General features: G+C 43.8%; 1 protein-coding gene across 3 annotated transcripts in view; it reads right to left on the reverse strand.

The window, feature by feature from the left end:
- The window catches only part of TTC39B (tetratricopeptide repeat domain 39B), a 139,921-nt gene that overhangs the window by 54,824 nt on the left and 66,955 nt on the right, over positions 1–18,142 (reverse strand). Inside the window, exons 2-3 of one of the 3 annotated variants that reach the window (XM_069765156.1) lie at positions 12,030–12,064; positions 1,560–1,692 (exon numbers count right to left, since the gene is read on the reverse strand). In XM_069765156.1, coding sequence (XP_069621257.1) covers positions 1,560–1,561 — 2 coding nt within the window. In that variant the 5' untranslated portion in view covers positions 1,562–1,692; positions 12,030–12,064. Of the gene's footprint in view, positions 1–1,559; positions 1,693–6,627; positions 7,079–12,029; positions 12,065–18,142 lie in introns of those variants that run through there. The other 2 variants (XM_069765148.1, XM_069765165.1) reach the window with 2 other exon arrangements.

Consider the following 18,142-nt stretch of genomic DNA (forward strand, 5'->3'; position numbering starts at 1 on the left):
GTTCTGTGTGGTCCTCAGGCGGCACATGGATGGCACATGGACAGAATCTGTGTGCGGTACGTGTTTACACAGACCTATTGACTTTAATGGGTCTGTGTGATCCGTGCGCTCCCATGAACACGTCTCCGTGTTTTGAAAACGGACACGGTCTGTGAAAACACGCTGACATGTGCAGAGACACATTTACTTTAATGTTTCTACGTGAGTCAGTGTCTCCGGTACGTGAGGAAACTGTCAACACACGTACCGGAGCCACTGACGTGTGAAACCGGCCGAAGAGGAAGACCGAATACCAGAGAGGGTAACAGGAAGTGTTGGGGTGGAACAGTGGAGGTCAAATTAGGCAAGTATCCAAATCATTTTCTTTTTAAATATCCACATTAACCCCCTTTTTATTATTAAAATAGTAGTGGATAACATCCAACTTCTCTGTATACTTTTGCAGAATGATGTATGCCAAAAGTGGAGGGTCCTTATAGCATACGCTCAAGCAGCGGCATACTTTTTCTTCGCTCTCGATTTTGTTTGAAACCTATTATGGTTTCCAATACATGAAAATGTAGAGCTTTCTATGAACAAATAATACATTTCTGACCTCATTAGTGACATCTTTATGACTATAAATTTGTACAGTCATGGCCAAAAGTATTCGCACCCTTGAAGTTGTTCCAGAAAATTATCGTATTTTTCGGATTATAAGACGCTCCCCAAATTTTGAGGAGAAAGCAGCATCGGAGACCGCCCCAGCAGCACCGTCGGGCACCCACTCATCCCAGCCTGCATCAACGGTACCGGTAAGGTATAGCCGCATTATAAGATGCACCCCCATTATCCCCCCAAATCTGGGGGGGAAAAAAGTGCGTCTTCTAATCCCCAAAATACATTAAGTATTTCCCCAAGAAAATTATTGCAATTATATGTTTTGTTATACACATTTATTTTGTGTCTATTGGAACATACACACAAAAAAAAAAAAGAAAAAAAAAGAGAGGCAAATTGGACATAATTTCACACAAAAGCCAAAAAATGGGCGAGACAAAATTGTTAACGCCCTCAACTTAATATTTCATTGACACCCTTTGGAATAAATAATTGCAATCAATTTCTACCTCAAACCATCAACAAGCTTCTTACACCTCTCAAATGGAATTTTGGACCACTCTTTTGCAAACTGCTCCTGCACTCTCATATTTGAAGGGAGTCTTCTCCCAATAGCAATTTTAAGAACTCTCCACAGGTATTCAATGGGCTTTAGATACGGACTCATTGCTGGCGAATTCAGAACTCTCCAGCCCTTTAGTTTCCATCAATTTCTGTGTGTTTCTCGAAGTAATGTTTTGGGTCATTCTCCTGCTGGAAGACCCATGACCTAGGGCACAAACTCAACCCAAAATAATTGGTAATCTTCGGATTTTATGCCTTGCACACAGTCAATGCAGAGGCAGCAAAACAAGGCCTCATTCCATTTTCGGTAAACCATAGAATGATGTGCTTCACCAAAAAGCTCCTTCCTGGTCTCATCTACCCACAAGATGCATTTTCACAGCTTACTCACATACATTTTTGCAAACTGCAGTCTAGCTTTTTTAGGTCTGTGTCAGCAGTGGGGTCCTTCTGGGTCTCCTGTCCTAGCATTTTCATTACATTCAAATGTCGACTGATAGGGTGCATCCATGTCAGCACGAACTGAGCCTGCAGGACAGAAAGAATTTCTTTGGAACTTGATTGGGGCTGCTTATCCATCATTCAGACTATCCTGTATTGCAACCTTTCATTTTTTCTCCGCTGTCCACATCCAGTGAGACTAAAAGTACCTTCACACTGAACGATATCACTAGCGATCCGTGACGTTGCAGCGTCCTGGCTAGCGATATCGTTCAGTTTGACAGGCAGCAGCGATCAGGATCCTGCTGTGATGTCGTTGGTTGCTGCAGAAAGTCCAGAACTTTATTTAGTCGCTGGACTCCCTGCAGACATCGCTGAATCGGCGTGTGTGACGCAGATTCAGCGATGTCTTCACTGGTAACCAGGGTAAACATCGGGTTACTAAGCGCAGGGCCGCGCTTAGTAACCCGATGTTTACCCTGGTTACCAGCGTAAAAGTAAAAAAAACAAACACTACATACTTACCTTCCGCTGTGTCCCCGGCGCTGTGCTTTCCTGCACTGGCTGTGAGCGCCGGCCAGCGGGAAAGCACAGCGGTGACATCACCGCTGTGCTTTCCGGCCGCTGTGCTTACACAGCGCAGAGAAGCAGAACGCCGGGGGACAGACAGCGGAAGGTAAGTGTGTAGTGTTTGTTTTTTTTAACTTTTACGTTGGTAACCAGGGTAAACATCGGGTTACTAAGCGCGGCCCTGTGCTTAGTAACCCGATATTTACCCTGGTTACCGGCATCGTTGGTCGCTGGAGAGCTGTCTGTGTGACAGCTCTCTAACTACAGTGCCATGGTTTGCACACTTTTTGATTACATTGTGTAACATGGACAAAGGAACATCAAGATCTCTGGAGATGGACTTGAGAACCAAAATGGTTTATTAAAAAAAAAAAAAAACACACACAACAATCTGAAGGTTACAAGGCTTCAAACAGTTCTCTTCTCCTTTCTGTTCCCCATGCTTAGTGAGACATACAGACACAAATGCAAAGATGGAGTCAACTTCTCCCCTTTGGCCGTGGTCACAATGCACGAGTCTCTGGCATCAATACCCAGCACTGCTGCCGGCACTGGGGACCGGAGCGTGCGGCTGCATGTATTTCAATGTAGCTGAGTGCCGGCGGCAGTGCTGGGTATTGATGCCAGAGACTCGCACGAGTTTCTTGCATTACACTCGCAAGTGTGACACCGGCCTTTAGGTTTCAGGTGCGATTTTCATATTGCCCACACCTGTTACTTGCCAAAGACGAGTTTGAATGAGCATTACATGCTTGAAAAAGTTGAATACCCACAATATTGAAAAGGTGTCATTTTCTGCAACAATTTCAAGGGAGCCACTTTCAGACATGACTGTATAGCTAAAAGATCATGGAAAACTAAGCAGTTCCATAATTTGATGTGTTGATACACAACCTCCTGTGTAGTTTGTGTAACTGTCGTGCACACCGCAATGCTTTAGCTAGTGGCCATACATGCACAGCTTCTATCTGGCTATGAATGGCTCTCAATACCAACCTCACAAAAGTAGGCAATAAGAAGAGCATCAAGATATGACAACAAAAAAAAAAAAGAAAAAAAGACTTCTCGTATTTTGGGGCCTTTAGGAACACAGTTTTCAGAACCCGACAGCTGACAGTAATGTGTATGGGGGGCCTCCTGACATCTTGTTGTGTAAACACTGCAGCCAATCAATGGCTGCTGATAGTCTAATACTCACACTTTCCTTGGACTAAACATTCATGGGCTGCAACGCGCACACTTCCCTCACCAGAAACAATTATGGCACGTGAGCGCGCGCATTGTTACGGTATGCAAGCACTACAGCTCATCAGTGGCCACTGATGGAGCAGTCCACACACTTCCTTTGGTCTAAGGAAGCATGAGCACCGCAGTCCATCAACGGACACAGATATGCTGCAGCCTTTAATACCATGTGAGAGCAGAATCGCTGCAGGGGGCACGCTTTCATATAAGAGGTTGTCAAGTTACTGGATAGACCTTTCACCCACCTATTTTTCAATTTTTTTTTTTTTTTTTATAATTGTGGAAAGCAACTAGAGTATCCAGAGGAAACCCATACACACACTGAAATATTCAAACTCTATGCGGATGTCATGGGTCAGACTCAAACCGATGACCCCAGCGCTGCAAAGAAACACTACTAACCATTGTAATAACACTATGCTGATAAATTAGAGTACGGTAATTTCATATGGGTTCATAATTCTTTCTATACATATAAAACACATTTGCAATTTTGAATAGCCAAAAGGAGAACAAGCACACAATCTAAAATCTAAACTAAAAGACAAAATAATAAAGGTGTCAAAACAAAATGGAAAAATACAATTTACAGTAAGTACAGCTTCATTTCAAAACTCCGTCTTCAAAACCAAACAGATCCCTCCTCAATAATCTTCTGAAGACTAACACTTCATGATTTGAACACTTTAGCGTGTCCTATTTTATCCCACCAGTTAATACATTGCTGAGAGATCAGCGAATAATCCTACATCTGTTTCATAAAAATAGTTCAAGCTGCAATAAATAAATCCAGGTCACTGCGATCTGTGGACATGGCAATCACAAGACATTATGTAAGGTAGAAGGAGATGTGGGAAAGCATCCGACTAAATATATGCATACATTCTTTATGGGAGCGCCACCTAAAATAAAAACAAAGTACAGAGCAGTACACACGGATACGTAACCGAGGCCCTCTATACAGAAGTGTACCAGCTTCTCGTTATCCAGGCAGGGTTTCCTGGATATATAGTTTATTACTAAGCTTTAGAGTACAAATAGAGGGCACATTCTAGCCAATCAGATTACAGCTTTCATTCCCCAGAGGCAGAATGGACAATTATTATATCAACTTAAGAAGAGCCTCTCCAGTGACCGGCCGGGGTGTAGCAGACTGTGTGACCGCGACTGGGTTGGAGGGGAGCGCGCTGACACCAATTATACCTGGACGCAGACGCACATTCAGGTGAAGTGTACTGCGGCGCAATACACGCTGCGGGCCAATCTGAAGGTGGCAGCTGACTGACTTGTCACTGCTGGCTATAGAGGAGGACGCTGTGTGCCGTAAGAGCAAAGAAAGGGGAGAATTTAAAAAACATTTTTTAACTGCTGGAGGTGGACCAGAACAGGGTTCACTATACAACATTCTCCAAAATGGGGTTATAATTCCAAGAAGGAGCCAGAACAGAGGACATTACTACATGAGGGGCAAACACGTATGCGTTTATGGGATCTAGAATGCTGCAAGGGCCCATACATCTGACTAACAAGCAGGTGGGCGCCCAAGCCCAAATTTTGCATTGGGGTCCATCGGACTATATTTACGCCACTGGTGACCGGGGCTGGCTGAATGGCATTTCAAAACACTAAGCCAGTCCTTTTTTGGTCTATACAAGGGCTGTGACAAAAGAAGGGGGTTGGCTTTTCTATTGCATTAAAACAGCTAGTCAGACCCCTACACCTACACACAGCACTGACCATATGGGTACACACAAACAAACAAACAAACAAACATGGACTGCTGGAGCCAGGATCTCGGCTGGTAGCCAAAAATTAGGGTACCTCTGGTAAAACAAGTATATTCAGTGGTGTATCTTTATATTAAGAATACAACGCAAAGGTCACAGCCATCATTGCATGTGATAAGCTGTGAGCAACTACATTGGGATTTCAATTGTCTTTTAGGCTCAGTGTTGGCATATTAGATTATATATTATCATTTGAGACCCTTCAGACTGGGTGGCTACCAATACCGTATACATTAGGGACAATGTAGGCAGAAGAGAGCCCCTGTGCAACAGGAAATGGCCCCTTTGCACCATAACGCACCTTAGAAGGGGCTCTCCGCTTTGGAGGTAGGAGTGGGTCCCATTGCCTCGTGGACCCCTGTGTGGTTGCACTAATGGTGTGTCCACCCATGTATCTAATGGAGGATCCGCAGCAGAAATCCCAAAGCCGGCAAACATTTTGGCTTCCTAAGACTTTTAGATTACTGCTCTGTGGCAGAAGGATGACCCTCGGATCCCACCCGTGGATGTGCAGATGGCCACCAGTAGTACAAATCCGGTACCTGCAAATGGGGCTTTAGAGATTTGGGTGAAATTTCAAACATCTCCAATTTCGCAGTTCATAAAAACTAAATAAAAGATGCAAAGCAGGGGGAAATCAAGAAAAAGCTGCAGGTAGGACATAACAGTCAGACTGCATGCATGTACGGATTACCTGCTATGTAAGACATAAAAAGGAGCTGCCCCCTCTATTACTAAACATCTCCCATCACATCCCCCTACCGTCAATATCTAGAGAAATACAACAAGGAGAAAGGCTGGCTACAGAAAGTTACATCCGAAGAAGTCACAGGAGCCTCGGGAAGCCTGGGCCATTAACTCCTCTGGTGCTAGTCACCACAAACATGCCAAGCTTGCATTTTCAGTGGTTCGGCACCAGAAATAGAAGCCTCCTGCTAGAGCAGCTGTCTATAACAAAAGAGTAGGACACATTTTCCATCCCTCCCCCCAGAAACCAAGTCTATACAAGTAGAGGCATAAGGTCCCTTATGAGGCTGCAAGCAGAGGGAGGGAACATGGAGGCAATGCGGATGCTCCAGATGACCTGCAGCCAGCACAATACAATATATGCCATACTATAGCAGAATAAAGAGTACGAGGCAGGAAAATATAAAAGTACATGCACCGTTCTATCACTCAGCACCGTACAATGCCAAGGTGAACCGTAAGGGTGCAGAGCACAGACGTGTATGACGGCCAATGTCAGAATTGCAGCAATGCAGAAGCAGGTGCTATACGTACAGGGGGAAATCTGCAGGCACGAAGAGCAGAATTCCCCCAAAATGCAGTAATCCTTCTTAGGCCCCCACTTCACCAGAAGGAAACATACCCAGGACATGCATACTATGTAAACCTACGTTTAGCTCTAGGTGATACGCACATGTACTCATCCGGCAGCAGTCAGTCATCAAGCAGAAAAGCAGGCGCAGTGAAGTTCCCCAGGTAGCAGCTGGCCCGGCAGGGGCTCCCCATCACAGCATTTAACGGAAATGTCAGATAGATCAGCAGTGGGTCGATGCTGGAGCGCCGGAGGATGCGAGCTCTTCTGTGCTCAGGAGGGATGCTGGGAGATTTCACCAATCTGCGATGCAGCCTAATCCAGCACTGACTGCAGGACACACAGTATGCTGGAGCCTGGCCACACGGGAACACCAGGGGAGGAATGGAGGCCAATTGCTACACTATGCATCCAGATTATGAAGTGGTCGGACACGGAGCAGGAAACGATCACGTGGATAGACTGACCAAGGATCATTGATCTTTTAATGGACACATCGGCAAACTAATTGTAGAAACACACTAACAGCATTCTAAATATAACCCCCATGTACAGATATCCCAGGAGTCCATACGGCACGTTATTACCAAGCCATATAATCACTTCTACAACCATCTTTTGTTTTTGGCCAATTAATAGATCATACATTTTTATCTGTAATAACTTTTAACTCCTTAGTGACAGAGCCAATTTGGTACTTAATGACCGGCCCAATTTTTGCAATTCTGACCACTGTCACTTTATGAGGTTATAACTCTGGAACGCGTCAACGGATCCCGCTGATTCGGAGACTGTTTTTTCGTGACCTATTGTACTTCATGTTAGTGGTAACATTTCTTCGATATTACTTGCGACTATTTATGAAAAAAAACGGAAATATGGCGAAAATTTTTAAAATTTTGCAATTTTCAAACTGTATTTTTATGCCCTTAAATTAGAGAGATATGTCACGAAAAATAGTTAATAAATAACATTTCCACATGTCTACTTTACATCAGCACAATTTTGGAAACAAATTTTTTTTGTTAGGGAGTTATAAGGGTTAAAAGTTGACCAGCAATCTCTCATTTTTACAACACCATTTTTTTTTTTTAGGGACCACATCACATTTGAAGTCATTTTGAGGGGTCTATATGATAGAAAATAACGAAGTGTGACACCATTCTAAAAACTGCACCCCTCAAGGTGCTCAAAACCACATTCAAGAAGTTTATTAACCCTTTACGTGCTTCACAGGAACTGAAACCATGTGGAAGGAAAAATTGAACATTTAACTTTTTTGCAAACATTTTAATTCAGAACCATTTTTTTTTTTATTTTCACAAGTGTAAAAACAGAAATGTAACCATAAATTTTGTTATGCAATTTCTCCCGAATACGACAATACCCCATATGTGGGGGTAAACCACTGTTTAGGCGCACCGCAGAACTTAGAAGTGAAGGAGCGCCATTTGACTTTTTCAATGCAGAATTGGCTGGAATTGAGATCGGACGCCATGTCACGTTTAGAGAGCCCCTGATGTGCCTAAACAGTGGAAACCCCCCACAAGTGACACCATTTTGGAAACTAGACCCCTTAAGGAACTTATCTAGATGTGTGGTGAGCACTTTGAACCCCCAAGAGCTTCACAGAAGTTTATAACGTAGAGCCGTGAAAATAAAAAAAAATAAAAAAAATTTGTTTACACAGAAATGATCTTTTCGCCCACAAATTCTTATTTTCACAAGGGTAAAAGGAGAAATTAGACCACAAAAGTTGTAGTGCAATTTATTCCGAGTACGCTGATGCCCCAAATGTGGGGGTAACCCACTGTTTGGGCACATGGCAGAGCTCAGAAGGGAGGGAGCACCATTTGACTTTGAGCGCAAAATTGGCTGTCGTGTTTGGAGACCCCCTGATGTACCTAAACAGTGGAAACCCCCCAATTCTAGCTCCAACCCTAACCCCAACACACCCCTAACCCTAATCCCAACCCGATCCATAATCCTAATCACTAACCCTAACGATAATCACAACCCTTACCCAAAACAACCCTAATGTCAACCCTAACCATAACCCTAATCAAAACCCTAAATCCAACACACCCCTAATCCTAATCTCAACCCTAACCTCAAACCTAACCCTAATCCCAATACACCCCTAATCACAACCTTAACCCTAATCCCAAACCTAACCCTAATCCCAAACGTAACCCTAATGCCAACCCTAATCCAAACCCTAATCCCAACTCTAACCCTAACTTTAGCCGCAACCCTAGCCCTAGCTTTAGCTCCAACCCTAACCCTAGCCCTAACTTTAGCCCCAACCCTAACCCTAAGGCTACTTTCACACTTGCGTTTGGCATCCGTCGCAATCCGTCGTTTTGGACAAAAAACAGATCCTGCAAATGTGCCCGCAGGATGCGTTTTTTTGCTCATAGACTTGTATTGCCGACGGATCACGACGGATGGCCACACGTCGCGTCCGTCGTGCACTGGATCAGTTGTGTTTTGGCGGACCGTCGGCACAAAAAAACGTTCAATGTAACTTTTTTTTGTACGTCGTGTCCGCCATTTAACCGCGCATGTGTGGCCGTAACTATGCCCCCCTCATCCCCAGGACATAGATTGGGCAGCGGATGCGTTGAAAAACTACATCCGCTGCCCACGTTGTGCACAATTTTCACAATGTGCGTCGGTATGTCGGGCCGACGCATTGCGACGGCCCCGTACCGACGCAAGTATGAAAGAACCCTAACCCTAAATTTAGCCCCAACCCTAACCCTAATTTTAGCCCCAACTGCTCTTCTCCTGCCGGCCAGCAGATGGCGACAGATGGCGGGCGCACTGCGCATGCGCCCGCCATTTTCTGTTCCCATGAAGACGCCGGCGGCCAGGAGGAGCAGCAGGAGGACCCAGGGACACCGGTAAGTATAATAGGGTCCCCGAATCCCCCTTTTTCTCTGTCCTCTGATGTGCGATCACATCAGAGGACAGATAATTACACTTTGCTTTTTTTTTTGCGGTCGCCGGTAAACAGTTAATTACCGGCGATCGCAAAACAGGGGTCGATAAAACTGACCCTGATCATGTTCTTTGGGGTCTCGGCTACCCCCGGCAGCCGAGACCCCAAAGATTCTCCTGGTGCCGGCCGGCGGGCGCCCATCGGGAGCCACGAGGAGCACCGGGGGAGACAGGTAAGTATCGGGGGGCTATTGGGGACCCCATTTCTCTGAGAGAGAAATTAAAAGGGAAATCGCGTTTTTTTTGCGATCGCCGGTAAACGGTTAATTACCGGCGATCGCAAAAGCGGGGTTGGTAAAAAAAACCCCGAATCATGTTCTCTGGGGTCTCGGCTACCCCCAGCAGCCTAGACCCCGAAGAAAATCAGACTCTGGGGGGCGCTATTTACTTTTTCCACAGCGCCGTTAATTAACGGCGCTGTGGCTTAAGTACCCTTAGCGGCCGCCGTTAAAAGGCGTATCGGCGGTCGTTAAGGGGTTAAAGCTATGCTCATATCTGTCCGAGTGAGGTTTGCAGAAACTCCATTGTACACAGTGGATTTTGTGGTGCAGAGATGTCTACAAGTCTGTTCCATGTAAACAGGCAGGAGCTCAGCTACCTGACAAAGGATATGGTCACAGAATATATATTTCGGCCTCCTGCTCATATTTAAATTTGCAGACGTTTGATCATCCCACACGGTACAGCAAAGAAATACACCACCTAGCCAAGCCCCACTTATATTTTATTTCCTCAGTTATTCCCTTGTAGGAATAAGTTCGATAAAGGGGTTTCCCATTGCACTATAAAGAAGCACTCCCATAAAAGTTTTTATCCTCAATATATTGCATTCATCATATTATACAGCACTGTATACTTACAATTGCTCATTTTGCCTTTCTACCCAGCTAATTCTCCTCTTGTCTCTGCTCTATGTATAATCATTAAGTCTCTGGTCCCTGAATTTATCATTCCCCTTTTCAGCTCCTGAACTAGCTGCTCCCTCCCTTCCCCCTGCCAGGGACATTTGCAGTGACTTCTGACTCATACAGCAAAAATTGACCTCCTGTTTCTACATAGAGATAAGAAGGATTCGGCTTGTACGTTTTTAATCACATGATGTCAAAGACCTAATAGAAAGAGAAGAATTAGCTCGGTAGAAGGGAAAATGAGCAATTGTAAGTACACAGTGCTATAGAATAGGATGACGGCAATATACACGCAAGTGAATAAAAATTTTGATGGGAGTGCTTCAAGTTCAGAGTGTCACAGAAAGTCATACACTATATTTAAAGGGAACCAGTCACCTCCAAAAATGCTATTAATCTGCTGATATAGGAACAATATGCAGGAAAACAATCATGCTTGCCTGCCTTACTGGCACAGCAGCTACAGGGAGAAAATTAACTTACCCTTTCCCTGCAGGTTTACTCAACCCTCAAAAGAACTAAACAATTCTCAAAACACTGATTGAAAGCCTGCGCTTCGTACACACGTGCGCTGCTGAGCAAGGTGCCCAAGTGCCAGGGAGTAACTACAGCTCTGCTCACTGTATAGTGTGGAATGACTTAGCACTCCCCGCACCGCCCCAATGGAAGCGAACGTCTGCCTGGAGGATACACAGTCGTTTTCTCCAGCAAAGCAGCCATGCAGGATTGTAACACCATTAACTCTATAATTGCACGGGAGTAGGATTTCTGGACATGACAGGTTCCTTTTACATAATGGGGCTTATGGGTGTCCTATCAGCGACATGTCTCGTGGTCAAAGCCACATTTTTAGGCAAATGCTCTATAAAATCTCTTCACAGCATGAGCACGTGCTTACGGAGGGGGTACAAGTATTCTTCTATGTACAAAACTTAAGAGTTACAAGTACAAGCGACTTCTGCAAGACTGCATGGAATCCCAAACCTTGCAACACTTATGTAATGTGTGGCGGCAGATGCTTCTGTCCCTGTCCCTGCACCTTGACAGCAGTCTACACTGTATACATCTACATCGTATAGCTGACCAATCTCTTCCAACTGCCCGATAACCATGGAAGAAAAAACAATATATGGGAATTTGGTCCGAAAACATTCAGCACCACTCCGTACTGCCCATTACATCCACAATGCAAAAGCTGCATTTGGTCACTAGAGGTCAGCATCAGGGAAAGCTGCGGAATCCAGTGTACAAAGCAGCCATGGAAATCCCATACTATAAAACAAGGAGGAAGATGTTGTATTATGCCACCTCCAGTCATGGTGGAATCAGCTATTTTCATTTATGGTTGTTGTATGCTGCAAGTTCAGTGGGGAAAATCTATTAGAAAGAATGGTGAAATTGTGCATTAAAAAAAAAATAAATAAATAAAAGACTGATCGTGACCACAGATTTGAAATGAAGACGATCGAGAGAATCCAGTGAGCCCTGCCCCATTTTAAAGACCATAAAAATTAGCACTAAATAAAAAGGCACCGTATAGTGGATCCATAACTTTGTTCACAGGGAAACATTTTAAACACGTAGGTTACTTACACTGGGATATTCTCAAATGCATCTTCAAAGCCGTCCTACAAGACATAAAACAGGGACTGGGTAAGTATAATTCTGCATTATATGGCCTTACCTGGCAGAGCGCTGGGAAAGTGACACGCCGCAGCACCTAGAGCCGGTATGGAGCAGTCACTTGTAGAAAGTGCAGATATTATTGTAATCCGCCCCCAGGCAGCGTCTCCGCCTGGTGACTGTAAGGGTATAAGTATATCGCTGTCCGATTATTGTACACGGGCATCTGTACAGCACAAGGGAAGAAATCCATGGAGCAACTGAACAAAACGCAACATTTCATTGTGTATTCTTTGCGCAACATTGGCAGGTGTAAACTAGCCAAAATAACAGATCCACTTTAAAATCAGCACTTAATGGCTGTCTCTACATGCTGGCAACCTGCTAAAGCTTGCTATACTATAGGCTTAAAGGGAATCTGTCAGCAGCAGGTTTTTGTGATGTAACCTGCAGACAGCATGAGGTAGGGGTTAAAACACAAATTTCAGTGATGCCTGTCTTATCAAGCTCTGAGGTTTTAGCACCAGGATCTTATCATTGCTTGACATAGGCACCTCACTGTCTACAGACATCGCATAGAGAGAGCCTGGAGGGGTGGGGTTAGCTTCCTCAGCTCTGCTTCATGCTATGTAAAATCTGATTGTGTCACAACTGCTGCACCCAGTTGACCAAGTGATACATCATTGGGTTCAGGGTCTCTTTGCCTACATCAGGCTGCTCTCAGAGAAGGAAGAAAAAAATCCTGCTGACAGATTCCTGCTTTCCAACTACATCATTCCCGTAACGCCAGAGTTATGAAAACAGCATAGTTTGCTTTGCTCCTCCAGTTTTCTAACTCCTATTCTTTTCTAAGGCAGTTTTGAAACCAGCACAGCTCAGCTGTTCTCTGGCATGGAAGAAACTCTGCTGGCAGAATAGAATGCTATTCACCAGCTTCCCACAGCTCACCATCAATATTTATCAAGCTGCACATAGCATTTGTGACCATTGTTGAGCATTTCCACGCATGATTTATAAGCCTTACAGCAGGCACAGTATGAATGAATGTCATGGCATCCTCCAATATAACTACATACTATAATGTACCATATATCTTTTTTCCAATTGCTTCTGATTGGGAAAGAGCTTTCCAATACAGTTAAATGAACAGTACTTAAAGAATAGCCACAGTTTTAATTTGTATTTCATAAGTCAGTAGTACATGTAGAAACAAGCAACTAATACACGTTATGAGATTAAACCACTTTCTTCTCCTGGATGGATCTTTGAATCTTAATTCATTGGTAAAATGTATATTCAGCGCATACAGATTCTCCCATTACAGAGATAGATGACAGCTGGTGCTTTTAAAATTCTATGGAGATGCGAGGGAAGAGGGGCAAAGACATTCCCCTGCAAGTTCTCCTGAAATGACTGTTGCAGTTCTCCATAGAACGTTAAGAGCAACAACTGTCATCTATATTTGTAATGGAAAAATCAGATTTTAGCCGCCAATGGTAACAGTTGAGAATGGAAGACAAGAGCCTACTGATTGGCTGCAGCACTCGCACCTCCCTTGGACACTGTCACGTCACAAGCGCGGCAACCTAACAATGGGATGCGAGCATCAGGAGGCACAGAGCAGACATCACTGGAATGGTTCCGATCCAGCAGGTAAGTATATCCAGCTTTTATTTTACATGGGGCACAGCTGCATTTAAGAAGAGGTTATCCAAGTAGTTTCAATTAGAAAACAAAAAATATGGGCAATACTGCAATTTAAAAGGTAAAAGGGAAGCTATACTTAAAAAAAAAAAAAAAACAAAGGGAAAACCTTTATTGGCCAACCAAATAAAGTTACCGTACTCAAGCTTTCAGAGCAGACGCCGCTTCATCAGCAGTATTTTTACAACTCAAATGAAAAAAATAGCCATTAAATCTACCCCAAGTATCGGTGTTCTTTCTTAGGATGCCACTTTACTTTGGTAGAAGACACTTATTGGGACTAAGTCTTGGCTATATTTTTTGGACGCAAACGCAGCTGTTGTCGCCCTCTAAAGAGTTTCCACTTAGAGAACCTGTATTCTCCTAAACGGAGCTACAGAAGGCAAAATTTACAGTGCACTCACATAACATACTCACCATGGCAGATTATAAACAACAAAAAAAAAAAACTTTTAGTACGAGGTCTAAAAATTGTATACTAATTTCAACTACTTAATGCACGGCTCCTGGAACTTCACATTTGTTGTAATGATGCTTTCAAACAGGATACACTGTCTTAAAGGGAGTGGTCCCATCCAAATCAATAACACTGCAGTCATTCTGTGAAACCCCACAGTGAGTGCGCACCCGCCGGTTTCTGAGCCAGGTCCATTGCCTGTCCAGTTGGCACGGCCTTGTTCCATACACTTTTATTGAGCGAATCCGCACCCCGACTAAAGACACCGCCGGCCAGTGGGCTTGGCTGACTCAAGGGCACGGCCTTGCTCCATACAAGTGTATGGAGTGAGGCCGCGTCCACTAGCCAGGAGTATGTATAAGTGAAACATACCCTCCAGCCCAGCACAAAGTAACTGCAAACTTATTGATTTGGACTGATAGTCTGCCAGAAGGACGATTAAATTTAATAAGAAAATAAGCATCTTCGGCTGTCCAACATCGTTTATGCCAATTTCTGGTAGAAGTTGTAGTAAATCTGTTGGGGCTGTGGCTGACCATGTTCCTTATGCCAAGAACATGTACAGGCTAAAATCTGAAAACCGGAACGGTAATTTTCTTAAGCTTTTGTACCATCTAGGCACACAAGCCTGTATGGAAACCTGGTGTCCTGGTGGAGAATATTTGCCATTCTGTATAGTTTTCAGAATAGTTTTGAGAATAGTAGCCATTTATGGCCACATACATATTCCTTGAACATTTGTAACGAGTCTTTGGAAAATGTTAGAACATAGAAAATTTATGCACTAGAGAAGAGAAGAAAAGTCAGGGGAGAGCAAGCACAGGAGCAACCAAGCCCTTACTGAACCGGCAACTGCAATTCCTCAGGTCTGAGTTAGTAGCGGTGTAGAAAGTTTATATTTACAGACGTGACAAATTAGGGGGTGTACTGCAAATGGTTAGCAGGAGTAAGCCCTCGTTCACATGTCAGCATTTTGCATCAGTGTTTATATGCCAAAATCAGGAGCGGAACTTGCAGAGAAATAAAAAAAAAAAACCTATCATTGTAAGAGTCGCACGTCTTCTGTGTTTTGGAGGCACACCTGGTTTTCGCAAAACAAGACTGATCAAAAACCACACCAAGCAGTTTGATAAGTGACACATCATTGACTGCCATTTTTTAATCCCTACCTCATGCGGTCCTCAGTTTACATATCAAAAATTTGCTGACAGATTCCTGTATGCTACTCATCAATATAAATACACTGGCTGAAAACATGCCACATTGATGTCCTGCTAGGGAAAGAAAAAAAGAGGGACACGTTCTGAAAGGATGCATTAGTTGCAACATTTCTGCAATATCCAAAACAAAACAAGAAAAAAAACTTTCACATTTCAAATCTGTAATGACAAAAAATGAGCATCATGTGCATTAGAATTCAGAAAGTTCATTCACTCTGTTCACTCTGCTGGTATTGGAAAACGCTGTGGTTTTTGAGTGGCAAAAATATGTGTGGGACAAGACGCAGTGTGTGAACAAGACCTTACATTGCAAACAGATACCTGCAGCATGTTAATTCATGTTGAGGACCGTCATTGTCAAATCCGCAGCAGCAGGTCAAATTTATGCGGCTTGTTCTCTCATTTCATGTCAGCATGTGGATGACATTTCATGAAATCTTCCCCACAATGTGGGTACTGTATTATACAGTGAATTTTCCAACCAGAAACATCTACTATATAATTGTCTAAGGGTCCCTTCAGTCTGTCTGTCCTGGATATTCATTGGTCGCAGCCTCTGTCATGGAATCCAAGTCGCTGATTGGTCTCGCCAGCTGCCTGTCACGACTGCCGCGACCAATCAGAGAAGGCCACAGTCCGATTAGTCCCTCCCTACTCCCCTACAGTCGGTGCCCGGCGCCCACTCCATACTCCCCGCAGTCACCGCTCACACAGGGTTAATGCCAGCGGTAACGGACCGTGTTATGCCGCGGGTAACTCACTCCGTTACCGCCGCTATTAACCCTGTGTGACCAAGTTTTTACTATTGATGCTGCCTATGTAGCGTCAATAGTAAAAGGATCTAATGTTAAAAATAAAAAAATAAATAAAAAAAATCATCATATACTCACCGTCCGACGCCTTTCCTGCTCCTCGCGACGCTCCAGTAACCGCTCCATGCAAGCGGCAGGTTCCGGTGGCAAGGATGGTAAGCGACAAGGACCTGCCATGACGTCACGGTCATGTGACCGCAACATCACAGGCCCTGCGCTACCAACCCTGGGACCGGAAGCTGCCGAGTGCACCACACACAGGTGACATGACTACAAGGGGCCCTCGGAAGGTGAGTATATGTTTATTTTTTATTTTTTAACCAGTGACAAACCTGGCTGGGCAATATACTACGTTACTGGGCAATATACTACGTGTCTGTGCTGTATACTATGTGGCTGGCCAATATACTACGTGGCTGGGCAATATACTACGTTACTGGGCAATATACTACGTGTCTGTGCTGTATACTATGTGGCTGGCCAATATACTACGTGGCTGGGCAATATACTACGTGGGCATGCATATTCTAGAATACCCGATGCATTAGAATCGGGCCACCATCTAGTACCCTAATAAAAAAGTATATGTCGCTAAAAGAACTGTTAGGACATTGAAGTAAACTCACATTTCACATTTTGGATTTGTACACTGGAAGTGTGTAAAATATGAAAATATACCTTCGTTAAAAGGGTAGTCCAGTTTTCTCCTTTTTTTTTTTTTTTTATTAAAAAACAACAACGTTATAAACCAACAAGTGAAGTTATGCTGACCTGGCCGATCTGGAGCAAAACTTTAGTTATTTTAAAATATTCTCTATGGATAGACAGCGCCTTTACTTACATCATGCGGCTCTCAGATGAGGTAGCAAAAACCTACTGACAGATTGCCTTAAAACACGCAACCCTGGCCTGACTGCCAAGCAGTAGACCTTTGAACTAGAGAGACTGTCTCAGTTATATCTTCTGGACTTATCACTTGTGGTTCTGACTGTTCTCCAGTTCCAATGTTGCTGCCAACTGGTGACAGATCTATGTACTGTGAATTGGGAATCCGACCAGTCCAAACATCCTTGCAGATGACCCTGAAAGTGAATGGATGCAGCCCTTAGACACTACCTCACTTTAGCCAGGTGCAGACCAACTGTACTGCCAAGGTTCAGCACAAGGCATGACCACCTAAAAATTATGAACATTTCGTAAGGCCACATTATAAACAATGTTACTTTCGGTAATGGGGAGAGGGGAGAGCTGCTCAGGCCAGGCCATAACCCATACCATCTATTGTTTAGGGTGTATACTTCATATTAAATATAAGACTTCATATACCTGGCGCTACAACCTGCACGACCAGCCATATCTACACACAAAGGTAGACCTACCATCAGCAAGCGGCGTACATTCCAGCGTTCACTCATCTTATTATGGATCTTACTCTGAAGTGATCTAATTGGCTGCTACGGGCAACAAACACTATGTATTTTTGAGCTGTCCTAGGACTATGCATTTGTTCAACTTGATGGACTGGTTAGTTATGTCTGTTACTCCATACTATAGAAGGAACCAGAAAAGCTACCTGACTAAGCTTTTGTAGGACTAAGGTTGTCTGTGGTCTGCAGTAGTAGAAGGAAGAACTCTTGTCTTTATTTTTTTGTTCTCCTTGAAATCCATTTTCCGAAGCTTTAACTTGCCCCTTTCAGCAAATGTTGTAGTGTAAGTCCAAAGTCTATGTGGCATTTACGAGTCAGACATGTTGTAGAAAAGTTCAACACCCTACATTTTCATTTCGAAAAAACACGACATCCTTCTTATAAAAGGGTTGATCACTACTTTTTTTTTTTAATGGAAAAACATCGCAGCACATCTTTAATGACTTCACTGCACTGCCCGGAC

Source organism: Ranitomeya imitator, chromosome 1, assembly GCF_032444005.1.
Source record: "Ranitomeya imitator isolate aRanImi1 chromosome 1, aRanImi1.pri, whole genome shotgun sequence".
In the NCBI taxonomy this organism is placed as follows: Eukaryota; Metazoa; Chordata; class Amphibia; order Anura; family Dendrobatidae; genus Ranitomeya; species Ranitomeya imitator.